Here is a 25,618-nt window from a genome sequence, read left to right on the forward strand (position 1 = left end):
AAATTGATTGAATAGCTTTTGATAAATGGAATTTTAAAAAAGTTGTATATTTAAAATTGGTTTTCTCAGGAAATATAAATCTAATTTGGCTTAAATGTTGTATTTTGTGGCAAAATACAAAATTTGAACGAAATCGGTCGAATAGCTTTTGATAAATTGAATTTTAACGAAGTAGTATATTTAAAATTGGCTTTCTCAGGAACTATTCAATCAATTTTGTTCATTGTTGTTAAATGTTGTATTTACAAAATTGGATTGAAAATTTGAAAAAGATATAGGGAGAGTATGAACTAATACTAGAAGAAAATAATATAATTATATTATAAAAGTTCAGTTTTGATACTTTATAAATATATCGCGCTTGTATCATAGCATATACTTTAGATATCGAATCTGATGTAATACTTATGGAATACAAATATCTGAAGTTTTATTGGAAAAAAGACGCTTTTTTCTCTAAAACATTTTATTTCTGACCTTCTTCCGTCACTGGTTTCGATGTGCTTCAAATTGCTTCAAAAATTGTGTTAAAAAACGCTATAACAGGTACGCACTCAAGCTAGCTTGATGTACTTGTTATTACAAAACTCAGAGTGTTTGAGACAGGTGATATAAAATAGTAATGGCTTTCAATTGGAAACAAGAAGTTCTAATCCATAATGTATTTACCACGTTTGATGGCCCATCGGAAGTGCTTACATAAAATATTTTCCCTCTTTTTATCTATTATTTAAGTCCTAAAATAAAATGGAAGAGTTAAATTGATAGTTTGTTGACTGGCAAAATTTTATAGTTTTAGTTTTTCTTTAAATATCCCTCTGTAATTTAATACTTTATCGGTATACTGTCTTATATTATCATTTTTATTACACAGTATATTTGATAATGTGTATTTATTTTTTAAATTTCCTTAACAACAGAAAGACTGAAACTTAGTATATACTTATATTGCCTAAAAGCAGTCAAAATGATTGCATTGGGAAAGAATAACTAATGTGTTAAGAAATTTGTTTAAAATTAATTTTTAATATTTTTTACATTATTTACAGTTATATAAAAGGTTGTAATTTCTTTTATTCTTAATATTTACGAATATGTTGTACAAAAAGTAAAAAAATTCTAAGAAATTATGTCAATCATTGTTTTTCTAATTGAAATTATAAAAAAAAAACAGTCAAATTAACTTCCTTGGGCAATCGAGTGTTAAACACAGCATATCAGCAATTTTTTCATTACTAAAAATTTATTATATCCAGAAAATTATCTTTATTAGGTTTTGTTAACTTTAATATAGTTTAATGATTTAAATCAAGCACATTGACAGCTTATATTTTTTAAAGCATAAAATGGGAAATACTTAGCAATCTTGACATTAGTTTAATTACTTTAGACTTTAATTCTATAACGAAAACATATTGTCTGATGTTTTTGTTTGGTATGTACTGAATTCAATGTGTTTAAAAAAATATGAACTTATCAGTACCTTTATATCATTGAATTTTAAAGAATCAACTTATTATTACAGGGTATTATTTTTTACATAATCTGTATTAATTACATTCACTTAAAGGATATTTGAATTTTATTTTTAAAATTTCCATTACTCAGTGGTCAGTGGTAGAAGTGGGCAAGATGGTCTGCTTAGGAGAAATTTGGATCTGTTTTCGTACCTTTCGGATATCACTTTACCGTAAAATCGCAACACTGGCTGCGGTCAGCGGGTTGGTGACTACTTGGATCAGTCTGCGTAGGGATCAAGGGTGTACGGTATTGGTCCTCTTAAAGTGCTAGACTTCGTGTGAAGGTCGTCGGGCTACCGAAGCGTTGGTGCTCTCCCCTCTGCAGAGGATCAAACAGGGTGCGCAGCGTTATTAAAAAGTGCTTAAAGGTGCTTATTGTCGTTTTTTAAAAGCCCTTAAATGTGCTTTTTTCATTTGGTGTTTTAAAAAATGCTTAATTTTCTCTTTTTCAAATGAGATTTTTCCTTTACTATGTTGATTTTCGATTCGTATTATGCAAAAAGACACAGTTCACAATTAATTCAACCCCAATCTATTTCGGCGTATTGTCAGTCCGTAGCTTATTAAAACAACATTCATTTTACATGATTCAAAATTTCAAGATTTTTGATAATTGTCAAAAGGATTTTTTTTTTGACATGACGGTTAAAACAAGATAAAACCGTTAATTGTTAAAAACTTTAAAAAATATCATAATTAGGCAGGGTTGGAAAGTGATTAAAAATATTTTTCGAGTGCTTGAAAAGTGCTTAAAAGGTGCTTATTTTTTGTTGAATAATTTGGCTACTCACCCTGATCAAAATTGTAATGACTTGTCTTCGGATCATCCTCAGCAACATTTCTCAGACCATCGCCAATAGCCCATTGTGCAGCTCTAGTGCAACGTAAATGAACTACAACAACAAAAAGAGCGTTGGCAAGCCACTGAGTTTTGTAATTTTTAGTATTCCTGAAGACTTAACCTTGTGCTTACGGCCGGTACAACATGTAAACCACATGTAATAGTACAACATGGGACACCGTAAGCAAATGGTTAAAGTGCTTTTTGAAGATTTTACTGATTGTCTAATTAAAATTTATTTACAGACCCACCTCAACTTACTCTTGTCTTTGGTGCTAGCGTGCAACACGCACATATCCATGAAGGAAGCGACGTATATTTCGAATGCAACATTCAATCCAACCCTTCAATAACTGACATTAAGTGGATCTTTCAAGGTCAAAATGTTGCTAAAGATTCTCTTAGAGGGGTCAGCATCCGAAATCACTCCCTTCATCTCCATAGTGTCGATCAAAGTCACAAAGGCTCTTATCAATGTGAAGCCTTCAACTCTGAAGGAAAAGGTCAAAGTGAAGAAGTGCTACTTAAGATATATTGTAAGTGTACATCTGTACAGAAAGTTCATGTTTAAGTATGAATCAATTTTACAGAATTTACGGACGTCAACGGAGCATCCCAAGAGAATTATATCTATAGTTTGTCAACGGTAAGAACTCCCCCCACCACAAAGTCTGATACCGTTTGCTGCTATGGAAACAAGAATAGCGCATTTCAGGGAGGGTAGCTTCTCTTCACTCTTGGGCTAACACAGTAGACCAAAGAAAAAGATTCCCTTTCTCTCACCGAGTTCAGCCAAAACCTGTCGTAAACATCAACCGCACACCCCTTCTTGAAATAGTTATACCTCTTTACCATAGTCACCATCAAGGGTCCAGACGAATGCCTACGAACTATATGGATGGTTGACTGCATGTGAACAATAACAAGCTTCCTAAAATCGGAAGAAAGTTAGAAAAACTTCCTTGTACTCCTCCGCTAGGAATGGCTAGGGGAATTCTTACTTTAGACAAACTATATGGATGGTTGGCTGAATGTAAACATTAACAAGCTTCCTGAAGCCTGAAGAAAGTTAGAAAAACTTCAGGTGTTTTCCTCCGCTTATTTCATACTTACGAGGTGATGTGTAAATAGGCTTAATATTCTAGAAAATTTTATTATTGTGATTTGTGTTCAAATTTGCTTGAAACTTTACCATTCATAAGAGTTATCTGTAATTTATGAATTCTAACATATCATGAGCCTAAAATAAATTTAAGAAAATTAATATCTCAACATAAATAAAGTGTATACCCAAGCAATAATTTTATCTCGACTCCAATTTTTGGCTCAAAATTGACTAAATATGAGTCCTATATGAACATGCACCATAAGACCAATATTGGGAAGCCTAAATTTTTTAAAGTGGTCCTATATAGGGATAACCCCATACAAAATATAAGGTACTCTAATTTGAATTGACAATTTAAAAAATATTATACGGTCACAGTTAAAATGTAATGTTTGCATAAAATCATGCGATGAAGTAAAAATTGTTCCTCCCACTATTCTTCAATTTAGATAGTATATCTTTAATAGATGCTACTTCGCATTATTAACTTCCAAATCAAGGATATATGAAAATCATAAATTTGAAAATTCTAAAATCTTTTAATGAATGAAGGCTATGTTATAAAATTCTCGAAAGTTCTACCATCCACTCGTGAGCCAAACAACGGCGAAAAAGAATGAGAGGAAAAAATTTAATCAACACTCGAATCTACTATCATAAATACTGATGTTACAGAAACGAAACTCACACATGCATCAAATCACAGTGTGAAAAACAGTCTAAGGAATTGCAGTACACTATTTAAGTAATTGCAGCGAAACTTTTGATATATTACCTCTTCAAGTTTCGTGGGATTATTTACTTAATACATGATTGGTTAATAAGCACTTAAATTGAATCAAATTATAAAAGGTCAAAAATACTCAACACTTTAAGTAAGATATTTTTAAAATTACAGAGCACCCAAAAAAGACAAGGGTCAAATTAGCCACATCCGTCTTTTCAGTTTAAAGCATCAATATAATCTTAAATAGTTCTAGTTGCAATTCTCAAAATATTCTTGTTCATATTCGTTGACTTAAGGTCATACTGAGGGAGTTAATTTAGGCATTTGCTTCTCCCTCAATTAGAAATGGTTTTGTTTTTATGGCTACCGAGGCCGGTACCCCCTGAAGACGTCGGCTTCGGTGGTCATATTTTTATTTTTATTTGCTTAGTTCTTTTTATTGACTTAATTATCTAATTCAGCGAGATATACTTTTATTTATTATCGAAAGGACACGAATATAAGTATGCGTAGAGTTTTCAAAATGTGCTTAAAAATTCTTATTTTTGATTTACATTTTTTTAAAAGCCCGTAAAGGGACTTCTGCTTACTCGGGGTTTGTAAAAAAATGTGCTTAATTTTCTATCTTTTAAAAATAGATTTTTCTTCTTTGCCGCGTGTCGATTGTCGTTCTAAATTACAAAAAAATGCTCGATTTTCACAATTTTCTCTGCAATATTTAACTGGTCATTTTATTATGAATTATGAAGTTATTGATATTTTTTTTTAATTTTATTGATTTTATGTTTATAAATTAAGAGCCTTACTCGGTAGAAAAAATAATTTTTATTCCTGCACAGATCCCAAATATGATTTATTCTGTTTTGGAAAGTGATTAAAAATATTTTTGAGTGCTTGAAAAAAACTTAATTTTTGTCGAAAAATCTGGCTACGCATGGAATATTTCATGGGATACGTGTTGAAAACACCAACCCAACATGGATAAAATTCCGACACGGTGAAAATTCTGGTAAGTCTCATGGTATACTTTTTGTTTAGAGATACTGTCAACTTATTATAACACATTATCATAACTAATTTCTACACAACCAGAAGTTGTACCGAACAAATAAAATTTACATAAGCAAAGTAAGTTTCCAGAAAGTAAGTTTCGTTTTCTATGCGTAAGAGGATACGTGTTCGTTTTACTGGGTCACTAGCAAGCGAAAAAAGCCTTTTTAAGATGGCTGTCTTAGGTTTCATTTTTTTTAGTGGGAATCCTAATTATTTAAAGCCTCAGAGCAACTCTCTACATGCGACACACGGTCGATAATATACAGTTCTTGGCCAAATTATGAGACGCACTGTAAGATTCTATGTAAAATCTCAATTATCAGGTTATACCATACAGCTTTATTGTTTTTACAAGACTAAAACCAGTTTGTACCTGATTACGTTCGTTTATCAGTTGGTTAATTTAGACAATATATAATATAAATTCGACGATTGGATAAATTAGACGTAATAATTATTCTATATAATAATAATTATTCTATATAATTATTCTAATAATAATGATTCTATATAAATATAGAATAATTATTATATCAGGTTAGGGGTCTGTTTTGAAGAAATTTGGGTCCGTTAACGAACCCTTCACAAAATATCTTTTCATAAAAACGGACCCTTCAAAAGAGATACTCGAAAGACATTTGCGTATTATTGTAAATGGGCGGGAAAAATTGACTGATGCTGAGTGTTCAGCTATTAATTGATATTTTCAAATCTACTGGCAATCGACATATATTGCTCTGATATTTTGTTAATCATGTTTTTCCGCTTTAATTCTAAGGCTAAGTTTGATCTCATTTCATTTATATTATGTATCTTAACCTCTTCGCAGTCAAAAAAAATTTATAAATTCCAAATGTAGTATTCTAAGAAAATATTTCTACTTCTAAAAACATCGTGTGTACATTCTTACTGATATTAAATGATATTTTTTTGTAAATAAATAATTGAGCAATATATTTATTATTCATAAAATTAATTGATAAAATATTATGTAAATAAAAATTAACTTATATCAATTTTTGAAGAAAAAAAACTATTATAAATTTAAGAATTGTTTAAGTTTACTTAATGTGCAACACATTAGAAGTGATACATAACTAAGTTGTGTTATTTAAAATATGTCAATTGAAATTATTAAAAATATGAGTGATTTTGTTTCCATTATTCGTCCGAAATGAATATTTTGTGTTGTGGAGTATAGGGTAAATATCAAATATTTGTATGTTGCATCTCTAATTTAGTTGCAGCAATAGCTGTTTATTTTTGAAAATTTAATTTTCTTTATAATTTTACAGTGTTGAGCATAATCTTGTATCCATTTACAATTTAAAAACTCCTTGAAAAGGTTTTTCTGCAGTAACAGGACCCTATTTGCACAAATTCACAAAGCAGAACCCTGGTTGAAAGAATGCGACTTAAAGCTTATTTTATATTCACAAATTGCGAGTAATTTTTTCACAATTTTACAAAAACAGGACCTTTTACAAAATGTCTGGATAGACCACTGCAGGTATTAAATTAGTGTATAATAATAAATATACCATATTATTAGACACATTGCAGTGTTTTAATAATTGCATATTTTACACTAGTTTATATGCAATACTTTTATGTTTAAACATACATGCAATGGGTTTTTATTCAGGATATTTTTATATACTTCCAATTTGTATTTTTGAACGTATTACATTACAATGTTAACCAATTGATACACGAACATAAACAAACGTAAACCGGTTTCAGATGCGTAAAAACAATAAAGCTGCATAGTATCACCTGATAATTAAGATTTTACGTAAAATTGGCGTAGTAGTAGAAAAATCCTCCAAAAAAACTCGAATAAAAATATTTAGCCACTTTGCTTAACAAAAGTAAATTTAAGTGATACATTTTTAGTATTTGTGGCATGCCATGAAGGCTCAGCGGATAGAGCGGGTTCGAATCCCAGTGATGGCTAATCGATACGAATACCGCATTTGGCTTTCACTGACCACAGTGATGACATAAAATATCCTCAGTGGTAGACGGATCATGGGTTAGAGTCCCTTTGCCTTCAGTTTTACCGTGAAAGGGATTTCGTGTTCTTCCTCTCCATGTAACGCAAATGCAGGTTAGTTCCGTTTAAAAGTCTCCCACGAAAGCAAATTTCTCCAAATTCTTTATCCAGGAGTTCCCTTGTCTTTTGGATTTTTTTTTTTAATTTAAACGACTTAAAACTCCTCATGCACCACAAAGTATAGCATGAGGCTTACAGTTGTAAGTAAAAAACAAAAGGAGAAAAATTTACAAATTTACATTAGAAACAAAATTCCGCAAGGCCGCAAGACTTTCAATACTTTTGACCAGTTCTGATAAGACAGGTGGCCAACAAATTGAAAGACGTCTCAAATCAGTCTTTAAATTCATTCGGGCACTCGCATAGAGACTACAGTGAAGAAGAATATGTTCAGCATCACCGCAAGCACAAATTCCACTGGTCTGCAGATGGAAAAGAAATAAATATCTCTTAAAATTTCCATGGTTTGTTAAAATTTGGGTCAATTTAAAATCAGTTGCAAAGAATTTACATTGCAAACGGTGAAAAATGGATGGAAAGAACCTTTTCGTCCAGAGCGACCGAGGCGAAGCAAGAAATTCTGCATTCCAGTCCGCAATTATTTTATCTCTAGCGATGCGCTTCCAGTGAGAAGCTGGAACAGACACCCTTAAGTCTATTTCACCTTAAGGGTGTCTGTTCCAGTTTCTCACTGTTCCAGCTGTCTTTTGGATTGGGGTCGAAATTACAAGGCTACGGAGTTGAACATTAATTATTGTCAACCCAAAAAATTGGGTGCGCTGTTCAACGACAGTTATAAGTATATGTGGCATAAATTGTGTGTGACACCACTAATTTAGCATTTTTATCTTTTCCACAGATACTCCAATGTGCATTCACAAACACAGGCGAAGTTATGGCGTTGGAAAAAACGAAAGAATTAATGTGAGTTGCAATGTGGAGTCTGATCCCGAAGTGATTGAGTTTTGGTGGAGATTCAGCAATCCTTTGAATGAGACAAGAGAGATTAGGACGTTCAAAAATGACGTGAAAAAATCCAAGAGTGTTGCAAGATACATTCCATTAAACGAAAACGATTATGGCTCTCTGATTTGCTATGCAAGAAATGCTGTCGGGATCATGAGACAACCATGCATTTTTGAAATAACTCCAACAGGTAACTATTATCTTTCTTATACTTACGAAGCTATCATACATGAAAATATCAAAGCATAATCTATAGAATAAATCTATAGATTCCGTTTCTCATAGAATGTTCAGAGTGATTATGAAATTACTTTGACGACATAGGACCTAGTGAAAGGCATTTAATTTGAGGGAATGGAATAAAATTTTGTTCATAGGTATTGTACCCATGTCAATATTCTTGATGGTTTATGTTTTCAGTGTGATTCATGATGGTCGATCATTTGATGGTCACCATCATCCAACATTTTCGATTATGCTTTCATTGTTTTTGATATGCAAGCAAACTTCCATCATTCCATGATGGAAAATGCTACTTTAATACTATGATGGTTTACCTTCCAGAGAAGTTTGATTCTCATGGACCAACAATCCATGATGGTTAAATGGGAATTCTTGATGATTCTCAGGAATATACCATCAAAACAGTTTCGATATTTTTTATGTTGGACCATAAATTATTCTGAATTCGCAAATAGCGATGGTGGTCGTTCATGATCGTTCCAACATTTGATTTCTTAGAAACTATGATGGAACTTTCTGATGGTTTCATATGAACAAACCATCAAAACAGGCTGCTATTCTTATGTTGGACCATCGTGAATCAGTTTGTATTCATCCTCTAAACATTCTTACTGTTTCATCTATTGCTATAAAATTATAAAATGATAAAAGAAAGCTGAGTTGGCGTTCATATATTAGAAATGTACTAGATAAGAAAATAAAAAACTAAGTTATAGAATATCATCAATTTGGTAACTTATAGGCGGTAACACAATGAAAATATTTAAAACTCAAATCTGTTAGCTTTAGATTTGAAAGTTTCTTGGTCCCAGATCTAGTGCGTCTAGAATGCTTAATACTAACTAAACGTAACGTACTGAACTTGGTGCAAAAATTAAATAAAATAATTTTAAAATAGTCTGAAATAACCGTCGTTCAGGTTGTGGTACCCGTACATGTTTGATGAAGGGAAAAACTCGAAACGGATTAAAGTTTTACCCTTTCATTTCCTATTCTTTCTTGTTTGTAACTTTTGTCTACATACTTAAATGTTTATTCCAAATCTAAGATCAATGTCCCATTTATCTTGTAACATTCTTATTTTTACATGTTGTACACATTTTTTTTTATTCGAGTATTATGCCATTGTATTCGATTTTTTTTCTTCCAATTCTGCAATCATTTTCTTATTTTTTTAATCATTTAACTTGTTTGTTATTGTTTAAAAGATTTATAAAATTTATTTTCATGACATCTAAGACCAATTTCCCATTTATCTAGTAGCATTCTTATTTTTTCATGTTCTACGCAATTTCTTTATTCCAGTATTATGCTATTGTGTTCGATTTTTTTTTTTCAATTCTACAATAATTTTTAACCATTGGCAAAATAGGTCTTGTTTTGGGTTTGACGGCGTGCGCAATTTATATATACGTCATCACACTTTTCACCTGAGTTCAAGAGTAATAGTAAACAGTGCGCATGCGTCGTCATTGCATGCACTGCTATGGCGACCGCTGCTGTTTGATAATTTTTTTAGAATTCTTTTTTTCTTTTTATTTTCACCTTTTTGTTCATTTATTTACATAATGTTAATTTAAAATATTTTAATGTTCTTTTATTATTAACTTATAATTACTGTCTTGACGGTGATTTTAATATAAACATGAATACTGTAGAAGGAAAGGTAATTTGCGACGTCTTAAAACACGTCTATAGGCAGGATTTGAAAACCAATCCGACAACAAACATCAATGGAGACAGTTTTTGCAACCATTGATTTGAAATGTCGTGGCGTTTATCGGAGTCAAACCAGAAAAAAAGCAATTGACCAATGGGTAACCAGTGTTCGTAATAAATCGATCGCAATTTATTTTTTTTATTTTTTTTGAAGTTTTCTTAGTCTTTAATCATTTAACTTGTTTGAAATTACTTAAAAGATTTATGAAATATATTTTCATGACAGACGTCAGATTTTTCTGACAATTTATTCCTGTATTATCCAACAGATTCTTTAATTATTCCTTTTTATGTCATGTATTCATAGCAATCGATATAATACAACAAGTAATTATGGTTTGAATCATCTCCCAGGTCCTCCAGAACCATTACAAAACTGCACCGTCAGCAATCAATCATACAATTCTTTATTCATATCGTGCAAAGAAGGCTATGATGGCGGAAGAAAACAGGCCTTCTTCGTAGAGATGTACAGCGTCAAGGAAGAAATATTACTCGTCAACATATCATCAACCGATAAACCAAGTTTTCTAGTGAAGGGATTGCCTTCCCACGTTTCGTTCATCATTATAATTTATTCATCCAACTCAGAGGGTCGAAGTTCATCAGTAGCACTCACTGCAACTACATTATTATCAGGTGAAACATTGACAGGTAGCGTTTAATTAATTAACTTTAAAATTCATTCCATTATGAAGGGTCGATCCTAGAATAGCAAACACCTTGGCGATTTGTTTAAAAATCTCGCCAAGCAAGTTTTTGAAATCTCGCCAAACTATAGGTTTCCGGAAGATATTTCGGGGAGATTATTTTGAACGTTATTTATTATTATTATTATATTTATTATTAACGTTATTTTTATTTCAATTTTATTCTGATCTCTTGCTGTTAGAATCATCGTTATTATTTCATTTTTTAATCGTTATTTCATTTATTTCCTTTATTATCTAATTTTTTTTTTTTATGCAGCACCGGTTATGCAGCATCGATTAAAAATATTATAATAAATTTATAATAAAATTGTTTTGTTTTTTTAACAATCAAAAAGCAACGTTGATCCCAGTAATACAAGCCAACTTGGCGAGATTGCAAAAAGTCACCAAGAGGTGGGATGTTCTATGATTTAACCCATTATGAAGTTTTGTATTTAATGAAAAGACATTTATTTACAATATTAAAATAAATTATAGGTTGACGTTCTCTTCATTGTAAAAATTGTGGTACAATTTCTATCTGAATTAAATATCTAAAAACTCTAAAAAAATGTGTAAATGAATGCTTCATTCCAAATTAAGTTTGAATTGAACTTCCATATGCATTTTAAAGGGTGTTTATAAATCTGAACACCAGGAAAGTTGAATGTTTACACCAATCTCATGCGCAATCACACAATTCATAGATTTGTATTGTCCTCCATAAACTGCAGTAATTTTAGCTACGTTTGGAAATATATTATTTATTATCGAGCTCGAGAAGGTCTAAGTTTGCTGTCACCTTACACGCAGTGAAATATCCTGCAGAAGTCACAAAATTAAGTATTATGACCGTGATCGTTTTAAATTAATTAGTGGATATGTTCCGGTAGCATCATTGACTCTTTGTCAGTTAGATACATTTTAATTTGGATGTAATAAAATGATTATTGTCTCAGAGAAATAAATATGATTGTTTCAGAAAAATTAATTTAATTATTATTTAAAATGGCCATAATTCAGAAACATAAAAATAATGAAGAAAAGAAATCCTTTAAGGGTATCAAGATAAATCAATCTCTTGCATCGAGAATTTTAGTTAGCATTTTTATATTTAACGGTTGGGACTGGTTTGCTCAAAAGCGCACCCCCAGTCTCCAAAAATTGGAAATTAAAAGTGAATGAATTGTTCCCAACGGACAGTTAAGAGCATGTGAAGAGATCCAAGGTTGGCGATTTATCGAAAGATAACAACGCCGCGACAGTGAATTAATGAGTCTTACATTAGTATTGAAATAAAAAGTTAGCCGCTACATTGATCGATAAGAAAAATAGTAAAATATTTTATACTCATTTTTTTATAACTTGTAATAGAAAATTAACTAGTTGATTTAATTTAATTACATTATAATTTGATTAAGAATAATTCAAAAAATAAGTTTTAAGAAATTAAAGAAATTTTAAAAGCTAGGAAATGTGTAATGCCTATTGTGGTATCACACTGTTTCGATTTTATTTTCATTATCGCTAGAATGTCGGTAACTTTATTACTGAGATAAAGAATTTAATTAATAAATAGTTTTGATTTTAAACTTGCCAGTTTATTATGTTTTAACACAAATATAAAAACATGTGTAAGCATCATTCAGTGATGGGTTTTGATTTTATTTGTCTAGACATCATTCACATCACATAAACTGGTTTTAACGAATGATAAAACTTATTTAAAAAATTATCTATGACCTACCTAATTAGTTTTATTCAAATAAGAAACGTAGATAAATGGAATTAAATTTATATTTTGACTAACAGCTACCGTAAACCGGGGCGAGTCTACCAATTTTTTCAGTTTGTCAACTTTCAAGTGGTCAAACTTTTGTAAATATTAAAGAAAAAAGGCTTTTAATAGGTGTTTCGGAATCGCTATTTATCCCTCTTTAAAGCTGTGAAATCGATTTTAGAAAATATTAACAGTTACGCTGTTACTGTATATTTTTATAGAACTGCTGACAAATCTCTCGTATGGGGCGAGTCTACCCATTCTACTAAAATGAATGTTAACATTGTAAATAATCAAATTTTACTATTAAATTGTTATTTTAGTTACTATATAGGATATTTATGAAGTAAAATTCATAACTTTATTATATTCCATTTTTTTATTCATAAAATAACACAAATTGAGTATTTGATCGATTATCACATTTTGATCACAGTTTTGTTTTTATAATCATTAACATTATAAAATAACACTTTTTTCTGATTATTGGTGATAAAAATAAATTAAAATTAATATAAATTTACAATTAAATAATTAATAAATAATAATAATGAAAGATTATTAACAAAATCATGGCATTTTTTGTAACATTTAAATCCATTTGTTTTGCGAATATAATTTCGAACCATCTGTAATAATAAATAATAATTTATTTAACTTGCATTAAATAAAAAAAGTTAATTTTGTAATATAAAAATTGAAAAAATAGGTAAAATAAACATATTTTATATTTACATTTATATTTAACCTATAAATTTTCTTATTAATGATAAATTTATCAATGCAGAATTAAAATAATATACTCAAATTCATTTAAAATGACTTAATTTTAATATAAACAAAGTTCTAAATTATATTATTTTGCTTTATTAAAACTAAATACGAATGTGTAGACTCGCCCCGCGAATTCTGGCTTTTTGTTTACAAAAGCAAAACTTACATTCTTTCTGTTTTTTTTTATATAAAATTAATGTAATCTTAGTCTTAGATAAGTTTATCACTTAACCAAAGTGAAAATAGTAATAATAATAATATACTTACGGAGCACCAACTAAAAGTTTGCTGATTTTCAATACAAATCTCTCAAAAGACGTTTGAACAGGTCGGTTAAAAAGACACCAAATAAATAAAAACGGATCAAATTACTACAGCGCCAACTTTCTTAGAGTCTGAACTAAGTCCTCCATCGGTGAAAATTTTTTTATTTGCAATTTAAAATAGTGAAAATTAAATAAAACTAAAATGGGTATACTCGCCCCTGGATGGGTAGACTCGCCCCGGTTTACGGTAGCGAATTATTGTATAAAATAAAGTTCATGTCTAAATTTTATGCAAAATAATATATTGAAATTAATTTAGTATGTGGTTTGTTATAACAACTCGGAAGCTTTGTATTAAAAAAAACACAAATACATATTGCATTTGTTTAGGATTTTGTTTGTTAAGGATTAATAACTCTTACATTTCCAACGAAATTTTTAAATTACGCAGGCATTCAATTTTGTTAGCAGTTAGGATTTTCCTTCCTCAAGAGGTTTTGCTATTTTATTCAGGGTTTTAACTGTTATTTTAGTCAGTTTACTATTATATTTACATAGTTTATTTGACTGCATACTCTCTAACTATTACGGAATTTCCGTAGTTCCAGAAAATATTTTTCCTAGTTTATATAAAGGTTATTTTGTCATATTTTGATAAATGTCAATAGTACAACAATGAATACAATGCACAATATTTTTGAAAATAAAATAAATTCTTTAATTTGGAAAGAGAATTTTTGAGAAAATTCTTTCATGGAAGAGAACGTTTTTTAAGTTTTACTTAAAATTTAGAAACAAATTTTTTCACCTAATCTTTTATTCTAAATATTTTGTTACCTTACATTTTAATCGTTGATTTAAATGTGAATTTCAACAAAAAAAACATATTTTGTTATTAGTTGAAAATAATTTTATTCCAGAATGTTAAAATATTAAATTTCAAATGGATGGTTGTAATGACTTAGTCAAAACTATGAACATTTATTAAAACAATATAATAAGTTACTTTTATTTTAATGCTCTTGGTATCAAGATTAGTGATAAAACGTACTTTTGAACAAATACTGTATTTTTTTTTTATTTTGTCAGCAGAAAAATATATTAAATTTCAAGTTACTGTACTTTTAATTTGAATGGTATTAGTTGAAAATCGTTCAACTCAATGTTCGACAACAAAATTTTTGTAATACTAGTTTAGTATATTTTTTCATGTATTTTTGTAGTAATAAACTAGATCATTATGAAACCAATGTTAAATTAAGGAAGAAAAGTAAATTTTTAAGCCCACATAACTACATCTGTATAATGAATATTAAAAATGATTCTTAATTATGCATGGTCACTGGTTTGAATTTAATCCTGGACATAGGACAGATAAAGATGGTGGATTTAGAGAGGGGCCAACGATATTTTATGCCAAATCGTCTTATTCTAACCTCCATGTAAATATATCCTTTTATACTGGTCACATTGTATTCTTAATTATCGAAAAACATATCTTGATTTCTTACTGAGCAAGTTTAAAATTTTTTTACAAATATATGAATGAGCCGCGATGGATCAAGGGATAGAGAGTTCGCCTTCCAATGAGGTGAACCGGGTTCGAATCTATACGAATTCCGCATCCGGCTTGCACCGACCACAGTGCTGACGTGAAATATCCTCAGTGGTAGACGGATCATGGGTTAGAGACCCCTTGCCGTCAGACTAACCGTGGAAGGTTCTCGTGGTCTTCCTCTCCATGTAACGCAAAGGCTGGTTAGTACCATGAAAAAGTCCTCCATGAAGGCAAATTTCTCCCAATACTTTATCCAGGAGTTTTCTTGTCTTCTAGATTGGGTTCAAAATTATAAGGCTGCGGCGTTGAACATTAGTAGTTGTAAACGCAGAAATTCGGTTGGCTGTTCAATAACGGTTATGAAAAAGAAAATTTATGATCATTTTTTATTTTCTTAAGGTTTTACTTTGACTAAAGTTTTAATTAGAAAGAGCTGTACATATATTTTTAATTAATTATCTGCAGTCATCAACTGCTACAAATTTTCAGATAACGAAATGTTTAAACAAATCAATTATATACTGTTGAAAATATGGCAAATAATATTCATTTTTCATTTTTTTTCTTTAATTGAAAAAGTATAATGAAATAAAAAAAATGAGTTACATTAATTGAATTAATTTAAATTTAGGAAAAAAACTCTAGGTTCGTACGAACTGAAAATATCGGAAATACCGAGAATTGTGAGGAAAAGTAAGATTGAAAAAAAGTCAAGGAACTTTCAGAGAAAAACGCAATTTTACTCATAAATCGAGAATTGTCAGGGAATTTGCTACTCTATCATATTGTGGGAATTCACTGTTCCGTTTTCAATATCATTTGCACATGCGCAATACAGAATTAAGAAAAATCCAATTTTTCTCTCTACAGACTGTAATTATCCTCAAGATTCTTTTTAATCGTTTCTCGAGTGTTGCCAATCGGATGCCCGAGTTTAAGATCTTGAAACTTCTGCCTTAAGAGTATTGGGCTTGTATTTTTTTCTTCTAAATTCACTTTTGCTTCTCAATTATTTGCAAGTTTTGCCTGATTCGGAATTACAGCTACTTTCGTTAAAAATCGTCTGCTTTTATAAAAAAATAAAAAAAAAACTATTTTTTATTGATATAAGCCTGCAATAATTTATTGCTAAAAGCAGACGATTATTTAATGAAGTAGATTGCATTTTTCTCTTTTTACAAGTCATAAATTTTTTATTCCACTACGTTTTCAGTGTTTTTTATTCGTTCACAATGAATTTCGTACTCTTTGTTCTGTGTAGGATTATATGGCAGGGCTTTAATAAGATAAAATTTATATTATCACTTATTTTAAATATCGTTTCCGTTATGTAATTTTTCAGTGTTTTTATTTAATTTGATAAATAAATTTTTCTTGAGTTTTATTATTTTCTTTTGTACTTATTATTATGTTTAAAAAATTTTTATTTTAATTTTTTTTTACATTTATTATAATTCGGCTTAAATTTAACATATATTTGCTTGTTTCTTTTTCTGTGTCTTGGTAGATATCATTAAAATAAGTTTTTTCTGAAATTTTTTTTATGAATTTCAAAGTCTTACCATCGTAATTTATATTTTTCTATCTTATTTTAGATTCATTTTTTAAAATAGAAAATCTTAATCATTCGTAGAGATTTTTTCTTCTCGTTTTTTCCCTTCTGTTCCTAAGAGCGTTTGTTAGTTGATTAAATACGACTTATGTCAATTAAATACAGATTATTTTAAATTCTTAATTTTTTTAAAGTTTTTTAAATTTTTTTTTAGGTTGACTTTGTAGATAAGTGAATTTTTTATTTTATTACTTAACAAATTCTGCCTTTCTTTTTATTTTATTTCTTTCAGCTTTTCTTCATATGTTAAGGATAATTTATTTATTAATTTATAGCCAAGACTAAAATGTTGCGTTTTAATTGTTTATTTATACATTTATTTTTTGCTTGTCTGTTGATTAAAATCATTTTTTCTTAAGTTACTTAGCATATTTGATTCAAGTTAATAAATATGGATTCATTTTAATTAGAAATGGACTGTTTATATATTTGTTTTGTACTTTATATACCTACATACTATAAAATTGTTTTGTTGTTTATATATCTACTAGGAAAATTTAGGAAAAAAAGGTCTTTTTGAGAATCAACCATGGAAAACTATGTAGCTAAAACTATGGTTCGAATATTTTAACTGAATTGTGTGTGTATCTATGAATAAAGGAATTGTTCTACTTAATTTTTAATTAATATTTTTATGCCTATTTTTATATACTTAAGTATATAAGAATAGGCATAAAAATATTAATTAAAAATTAATGTTTTTATGCCTATATATATTTTTATGCCTATATGGTATGCAGATATATAATTCATAGCTGTTAATATTCAATGCATACTAAGTGCATTTTTGTTGCAACTATATTTTTGTGTACTTATAATTGCAGATAAGAAAAGTAATGTGATAGGAGCAGTGTTAATAGCAACTCTTACAGTACTTGTGGCTCTATCCTTGCTGGCTGTAGCTGCAATAGTTGTAGTATATAGGAATAAAACTAACAGCATATCTCATGAAGGTATCAAAATATAGATTAAAAAATTTATTTCAAACCTAACGCTATGTATAATAATTTTTAAAGTTCAAGCATTTCAATCAGTCTTTCTGAAATTATGACTTCAAAATAGATATCAAATAGATTATTTCATATTCACAGACCTTATTTTAATAGTGGTTCAACTCCATTTTTTAAAGAAATGGAATTATCTTAGGTTTCATTTCTAAGTAATTTATTTTAAAACTATAGCACATTTCCAGCTTACTTCCGCTGTAAATAAGAAAACAGCAATAATTATTGTCGGTTCTACAGCAATATACTACCCAAACTAAACTCAGTGGCGCGACAGCCCATAGAGTGCCAAGGCCTACTGTGACCATCTCAGTTTTCTTGACCATTGGCTCTGGGGTGCAAGAGCAGATGTTCCAGTTAGTTGGACAGCCGAACGCAGAACCCCCAGTGTTTAGTTCCCCAGCATGCTTGGTACGCATTTATCGACCCACTGAAGGAATGAAAGGCTGAGTCAACCTTGCCCGGCCCGAGGATCGAACCCTGGACTTGCGGCACGGGAGCGTGAACCGCTACCACTCAGCCACTGGGCATCGCAATATACTACCAAAACATTTTTATTTTAAGTTGGTAAATCAAAAATCAGTCCGAATTTCTACATTGGGATGATGGTGGCTTATGATTGTTCCAACATTTGATTTCTAAAACTATGATGGAAATTTATGATATTTCAACATGAACTAACCATCAAAACAAGTTGCAATTATGTTGGACCATCATAAATCAGATCAAATTTCTACTTCGGGGTGATGGTAATATTGATGGCTGCATGGTAAAACAATCAACCTACAATACAATTAATAATTTAATGTAAAAGACCTCTAAATATCATCAGCTCAATATTTCGAGGAAAAGGCAGATGGCTCCCTCATGCTCTCTGAGTGGCCACATCAAATCTTTTATAGTTTGTCTACCGGAAGAATTCCCCCCGACACAAAGTCTGAGACCGTCTACTGCTACGGAAACAAGAATAGCGCATTTCAGAAGGGTAGCTTCTCTTTGCTTTAGGGTTAATAACGCTGTAGACCGAAGAAAATTCCCCTTTTCTCGTTTATTCGAATCAAAACCTGTCCTAGACAATGATCACTCACCCCTACTCGAAATAGCTAAACCTCGTTACAATAGTCACCGCCACGGGTTCAGACGAGTGGCTAGGGGAGTTCTTACTTTTGACAAACTATATACCTTTCAGCAGGGGGGGGAGGACTCTTTTCGGGGTGTCATTGGTGCAAGGCTGCTCAGGCCTCTTCTAACTATATTGATGAATGCTTAGGTTTTACTTTTCTCAAGACTTTATGGATCCGTATTTCTTTTTCGAATTTTTGAGACTTAAGGTTTTATGGAGTTTGTGTGTAGTTAAGCTACAAAATCTGGGAATAGAAATAACATATTTTTATATATACCTCAAGTGAAAACTGATACATTAATATTAATTATACCTGTTTTTTTTTCAGTACGAGTTCCTCAAAATGAAGTTATAGAAAAGTAAGATAAGTTTCCAATTTCTTAATTTTGTTCTGTCAGTTCATAATTAAAGTATTTTATTTGAAACTGATAATTGGGGAATGCCGTAAATAGTAATAAAAAGAATTGTAGTTTTCATCGAAAACCTTTTTAAATCTTAATCTAGTTTAGTACTTTTTTAAAGATTTTAGAAATTATTTTAGCCCTAATATGTCTTATTAAATGGTAGGGGAGAGTGGGGTCAATTGTAACAGGGTACGATTGTAACAGAGCAAAAATTTCGAGTGTCTGGTTCTAGATTTGGTTCCTAGGTGGCGCACAAGGTGTATTTAATAAATTTACGTGTACACCCCTGCTGGCAACCATTTTTATGTACTTTTGAAAGAGTTACATCACAAAAGATATTTTCACGCTACTTAAGTACTTTTTTTGGTATTAGAATATTATATTGTAACAAAGTAATTTAGTTTAAACAAATAAAAATTATTAACCGAATATGTAAGTGGACACCTTAATTAACATTTCAAAAAAAAGAGATTAGTTTTGTTAATTAACTAGCATTGTTTTTAACAAATGAAGCTGAAATGGCGTCTTGGGGACGATTGTAACAATAAGTAAAGGGACGATTGTAACAGCTGAAAATAAATAATCTTATGTTTACAAACCATTACTTAACTCTTTAAGAACCACCAATAGTTTCCTATATCATTTTTATTATGTTGCATGTGCATTATTTTATTTGTCACCATTCAAAGCATAAACTAAAATTTTTTACTCCTTAAAGTTAAAAGTTTAACCCTTTAGGTCTCTGCTCATTATTTTTATTCCTAAAGTATCACTACTATTTTGATCAATAAAAAAAATATATCACAACTATGATAATATGTATAATTAACTATGTTTTAGTTGAATTTATGAACTGTTACAATTGACCCCGTAAGTGGGGACAATTGTAACAAGTGTACGACTGTCAAAAATTGTTAATAACTAATATAATAACATTTAAAATAAGGTATTTAATTTTTTTTCTAGTAGAGGATAGTCTACTTTACTCGTCTGTCAATTAATACTAATAATATATTGAATTTTTTGTTAATTAAAAATAGTTAAGTAAAAAATGTTACAATTGACCCCACTCTCCCCTACTTTTAAAAATTCAAGCTATTGCAAACAAGTTATTTTAACCAAAAAATCTCTCGATTATTTTATAATGGCTAGTATAACCAAGAAAAGAGTTCTTTATCTGAAACTAGTTATTTTATCATGATCATGTCAAGTCTTTGAAAATTATTTTTCATTTTGTTACTGTATATAGTACTAAAAAGTGCTTAAAAAGTACTTAAAAGATGCTTATTTATTTGTTGGAAGATTTGGTTACTTACCCTGTTTACAATGTAAAGTTCAATAATATTACTGCACAGTGCTCTTTATATTTCGATAGACAAAAATACAAATCTTTTAAAAAAGAGTCTGTTTGATAAGAGAAAATACGTTTTTCTGTCCTATTCTGTAAATTAATTAACAGGTAACCCTAAATAATTTGTACATACAAAATTGTTTCTTTGAACCACGATTATCGGCACTTAGTTTGCAAATATCCTATCATTAGAAAAGTATTCAGAGTTGCATCTTTTTACGCATTTTAAATTTTTATTATATTTTGTAATGCAATAGGGTTCACAAGATAAATTTACGTTCAATAAAAAGTAAAAAACCATTGTGAGTTAAAAAACATCTTCGATTTGCAATCGATTGATTTGAGATTAGAGATGACTACAACTTATTCATGTATTTTAATCATAAATAATGCCATAAGAATTTACAATTAGATAGATTGAAAAAAAAATGCTGACAAATATTTGATCTATTTCAGATTAATTTTCAATGATGCAAACGATTCTAAGAATTTTGTTTCACTGTTACTAAGAATTCAATCTTAGTAGGGGAGTGTCGGGTACCCCCGCCCAATGTCAATTTCATATGTTTAGAATATTTTTTCAAGTCAATGGGCCATCGGACATTAATTGTTATATTAAGAAAAAATTATTTTCATAATTCAAGTATTTATGCAGCTGGTAACATGGTAAACAATAGTTTTGAAAATATATTGAGTACAGTAGTCATGAAATTAAATTTCTATTTTTTTAAGTTAAACTATTCTTTTTTTGGTTTATTCTTTTTCCATTACTTAATTAGACGATAAAACAATAGGAACATACAAAAATATTGATTATTACTCAATATTATTAGAAATATAAGCAATACGCCTTAAGTGGGCGGGGCTATCCGACTCTCCCCTAAATGTTTATTTAAAAGTTTCTTGAGAAATCAGTCAAAATAAAAATGTAACGTACCAGTTGATGTACCTTCCTAAATTCTGTTTAGAGCATATGCTCTAAATACTTAATTTTATAAAACACGCAAAATAATTATTTGTTTTTTTAAATCGGCATTATAAATATTTTTATTGTAAATGAATATATATTGGTTATGCGTTAAATGGACATATATTGCTTATTTTTCAGAAGTCCAAAGCCAACGAGTTTTTTTATTCATGAAAACAGTCCATATTCGTATCATTCTACTGAAGTTTCTGCAGGTATATATAAAAATGTTTTTATTTATGTTTGTAAAAGCATTTCATAAAAAATAACATCATCAAAACTTTTCGAAACGAATTTTTTATACGCTTTAAGTATTTTGTATTAATGAGAGATTTTTTCTAAACGTAACACGATGAAATAAAAAAAAATTGTTACTATTATTTCAATGTGTTGAAATGCGTTTCGATTATCAAATTTGAGAAATGAAATTAAGGTCAAAATACATCTCGGAACTAATTTTTTCGTAGTAAAAACGGACTCTTTAGAAAATAGTTAATTGTGAAATCGAATTCTTCACAAATTATTTTATCTTAAAAACAAACTCTTTCAAATATATTTTATCATAAACACGGACTATTTACAAAATATTATATCTAAAATCAAAAAATAACTTATTAACACTTAATGAACAATTCCTTTTCAAAAATCGAGTGAGTTAATGACGACTAAACTTTAAAGTAAAACTTATTTTAATTAAATAAGTTCTGCTTTAAGTAAAGATAAAATAAACAAGTTTAGAACTGAATAGCTTTTAAATTCTTGAAACATACATTTATTTTTGTATAACAAAGGCTGGAAATAATTTTTACACATTCACATAAAAGTAACTTGACATGAATGCTATTCTACTATAATTTTAGATTCAGAAAATGAGCAAATATTTTTAAAAATTAACAACAGGATTTTTTACAAAAATTCTGAATAGATCCCTAGTTCTTATAATACACGATATAAAAGGAAAGCAAACCTACTTCGAACAATTAAGGGTAGATACTCCAAATTCCACTTTCATTTACATTTTTATATTATCTTTTTTTTTTTAAATTTCAATTCCAATCAACTAAGGCTCCGGTTGAGAAACATAGGTTATGAGTTGAGGAGTTTTTTTTTAAAAAAAAAGATTCTTTGGCATTTTCAAACCTTTAAATTTAATCTTAAAAAAACAATATTTTAAGAGTATTTTCTTAAACTTAAGCCACTCGGAGTAAAACTCTGGGAGAAAGAGCGAGAGGATGTAGAGATTCTTGTCAGTAGGATCGATTGGCCGAAAACGAAAAATGGATTGTCAGATAACTCCATTTCGAAAATCGTTGAACACAATTGATAAAAAAAACTAATGCACCTTATCTTATTTAAATTGTGTACAGTTGCGTAGAAATTGAACAAGTGGACAAATATTTTTTTTTCTTTGACAACAATTGACTTCAAATTATTTCGCATTTTTTTATTTACTTATTTTATTGTTACATACCAATAACACTAAACTCAACTGCAAAAGGCGTGGCATAGTAGTAGTACCTGTTATCGTATAAAAGATAACTCCGATCCAGAATTTGTAGAATATTATTTGGAACAAATAATGACGTCAGAACTACGATGATTGCAAACTGACGATTGCAAATCTGTGGAGTCAAAAGCCGAAATTTTTTATTTTATAACAGTCGTTGAACAGCCGACCCATTTAGGGTTTGCGACTGCTAATATTCAACTCAGTAGCCTTGTAATTTTAAACCCAATCCAGAAGACAAGAGAACTCCTGGATCACTACCCCCAGAGGTATGATTTGTTAAGGGAACATGGAGGACTATATAACCTGACAGATTTGACGTGCATCAGTCACCATTTACTACACGGGGAGTCTTCGGAAAGCGGGGATCGAACCCATAACCTCTTGGACCTGGGTCTAGTGTCCTACCAACCAAGCTATCCCAGCCCTAAAAGCCAGAACTTATTTACGAACTACGAAAAGAATGCAGACTACATTTATAAAAGTATATGTCATAGACTAATTTAAAAATTGACCTCCTTGCAATGTGCCAAGATAAATGGGAAAATTTTCAGTGTTTTCTAATTTGCTTTATATTTTTAGGTTAGACTGTTTTCGAAAAAAATATTGACTATTTTGCATATATTTATTGCATTATACCTTTATTAAGGGAATTACGTCATGGCAATTCTGTGTCAATTGCAAAATACCTTAAATAATTCAGACGCATTTCCTGATTAGCCTGAAGTTTTGTGGATACTCTGCAATAAATATAAAACGTTTTAGGCAGATTATAAAATGCGCTAGATACTTATCCAATTATGCAAAAGGAGAGTGGCTGGTTGCGTAAATCTATTAATTTAGCATACGGTATTAGTCTAGACATGCTTTAAATGAAAGCACAATTTTTTTAAAAAAGGGAAAAAGGAATTTTTTCATTTCCTTTTTCCCTTACAGTAGAATATAGAAAATAAATAATGGATATTATTGTTCCATTTGGCGATACTAAGCTGTAACTGAAGTGTGATGCTAATATATACAATTAAATTTCGAGAGTATTAGTTCAAACTGATATACTGAGATGAATTTAAAATTATAATATAAATTGTTACTTTTCTTTCAGAATATATTGATCTAACGTCAAAAACTTCTCCTGAATTTCTGTATGAAACGTCAATTGTTAAAAAATCAGTTCAATATGAGATAAGCATGTGTAAGCCATGCATTCAAGAAGAAGAGGTAATAAACATTTGAATTGAAACTTTAAGATTTTATTGTTTATTTCTGGCAATTGCCAACAATAGAAGATATTTGAGTTATTCATACCTAATTTTTCATCTCAGAAACAACCCACGTAGCATAAAAGGGCAAATAAACGTTGAAAATACGTTAGAAAGTTATAAGGTTATGGACTTAACGTTAAAATTACGTCAATTTTAACGTTAGTACGTTATAAGATTTTGGACTTGACACAAAATTGACATAATTTTAACGTCATGATTTTCACCCTTGGATCATTTGTTAAAACGTATACCTGTTTTACCTTTAAATATTTCGTTAAAAATACGTACTAAAAGTACGCTATTTTAGCGTGCATATTTTTCGACAGTTTTTTAAAAACGCTTTATTTCGAAAATTTACGTCTTGTTGCATAGTCATATTTACGTTAATTTGTTACGATTATAAACGTAAATTTAACGGTAAAAATGTTTCGATAAGAAAAACAAAAATAGTTTTCTTTTTAGCTATCTCGTAAAGTAGTTCGAAAGACGAAAGATGTTTCTGCATGCAGTGATTTACCTGCTTGTTTTTTTAAATTTCATTTCCGCGAATAATGTTTTTAACATCGGCTTTGCTTTTTCAGCATATGTGATTAGGTATCAAAAAAAGGTTTAGTTTTGTTAGAAGTGTAATAACACAATAAAATTAAGTATTTTTTTTTTATACACTGAAAGAAAAATAAGATACGAAAATAATATGCAAACTTTTATTTACCAAAGCTTTGAAACACATATTTTTCCCTGCTTATGCTTAGTACTTTTTTTTAAAATTAAAACCATCAAAATAAGATTCTGTATGTGTTAAATGGTGACTAAATAAAGGAAATTTTATTTTTATTATATCTTCGCATTTTCAAATTTTTGCAAGCTGTGTGAAATCACTTATTAAAAATGACCGTAACTAATACGGACTACTTTTCTGTGCCTTATACTACAATATTTCCCACCATGGGGATCATTAATTAGTATTCAAACAAAGGAAAAAACAAAAAACGGTAAGGAACTCCTTGAATCAATTTGACACTTAGAGACGTTTCGTTTTTAATTATCCCATTTCAACCCTTTTCTTATTTTCCACCATTCTTACA

At 29.7% G+C, this 25,618-nt stretch overlaps 1 protein-coding gene across 3 annotated transcripts in view; it reads left to right on the forward strand.

Annotated features, from left to right (window-relative positions):
• Positions 1 to 25,618, forward strand: part of LOC122268427 (adhesion molecule nephrin) — a 161,471-nt gene that overhangs the window by 129,390 nt on the left and 6,463 nt on the right. For 2 of the 3 annotated variants that reach the window (XM_087158811.1, XM_087158809.1), the window contains exons 7-13: positions 2,607 to 2,897; positions 8,165 to 8,461; positions 10,588 to 10,887; positions 17,740 to 17,868; positions 19,371 to 19,401; positions 21,906 to 21,979; positions 24,374 to 24,489. In XM_087158811.1, the coding sequence (XP_087014937.1) occupies positions 2,607 to 2,897; positions 8,165 to 8,461; positions 10,588 to 10,887; positions 17,740 to 17,868; positions 19,371 to 19,401; positions 21,906 to 21,979; positions 24,374 to 24,489 (1,238 nt within the window). The remainder of the gene's footprint in view (positions 1 to 2,606; positions 2,898 to 8,164; positions 8,462 to 10,587; positions 10,888 to 17,739; positions 17,869 to 19,370; positions 19,402 to 21,905; positions 21,980 to 24,373; positions 24,490 to 25,618) is intronic. The other variant, XM_087158810.1, reaches the window with a different exon arrangement.

The sequence above is a fragment of the Parasteatoda tepidariorum genome, chromosome 3 (assembly GCF_982258835.1).
Source record: "Parasteatoda tepidariorum strain Cologne lab strain chromosome 3, Ptep-v5.0, whole genome shotgun sequence".
Classification (NCBI taxonomy): Eukaryota; Metazoa; Arthropoda; class Arachnida; order Araneae; family Theridiidae; genus Parasteatoda; species Parasteatoda tepidariorum.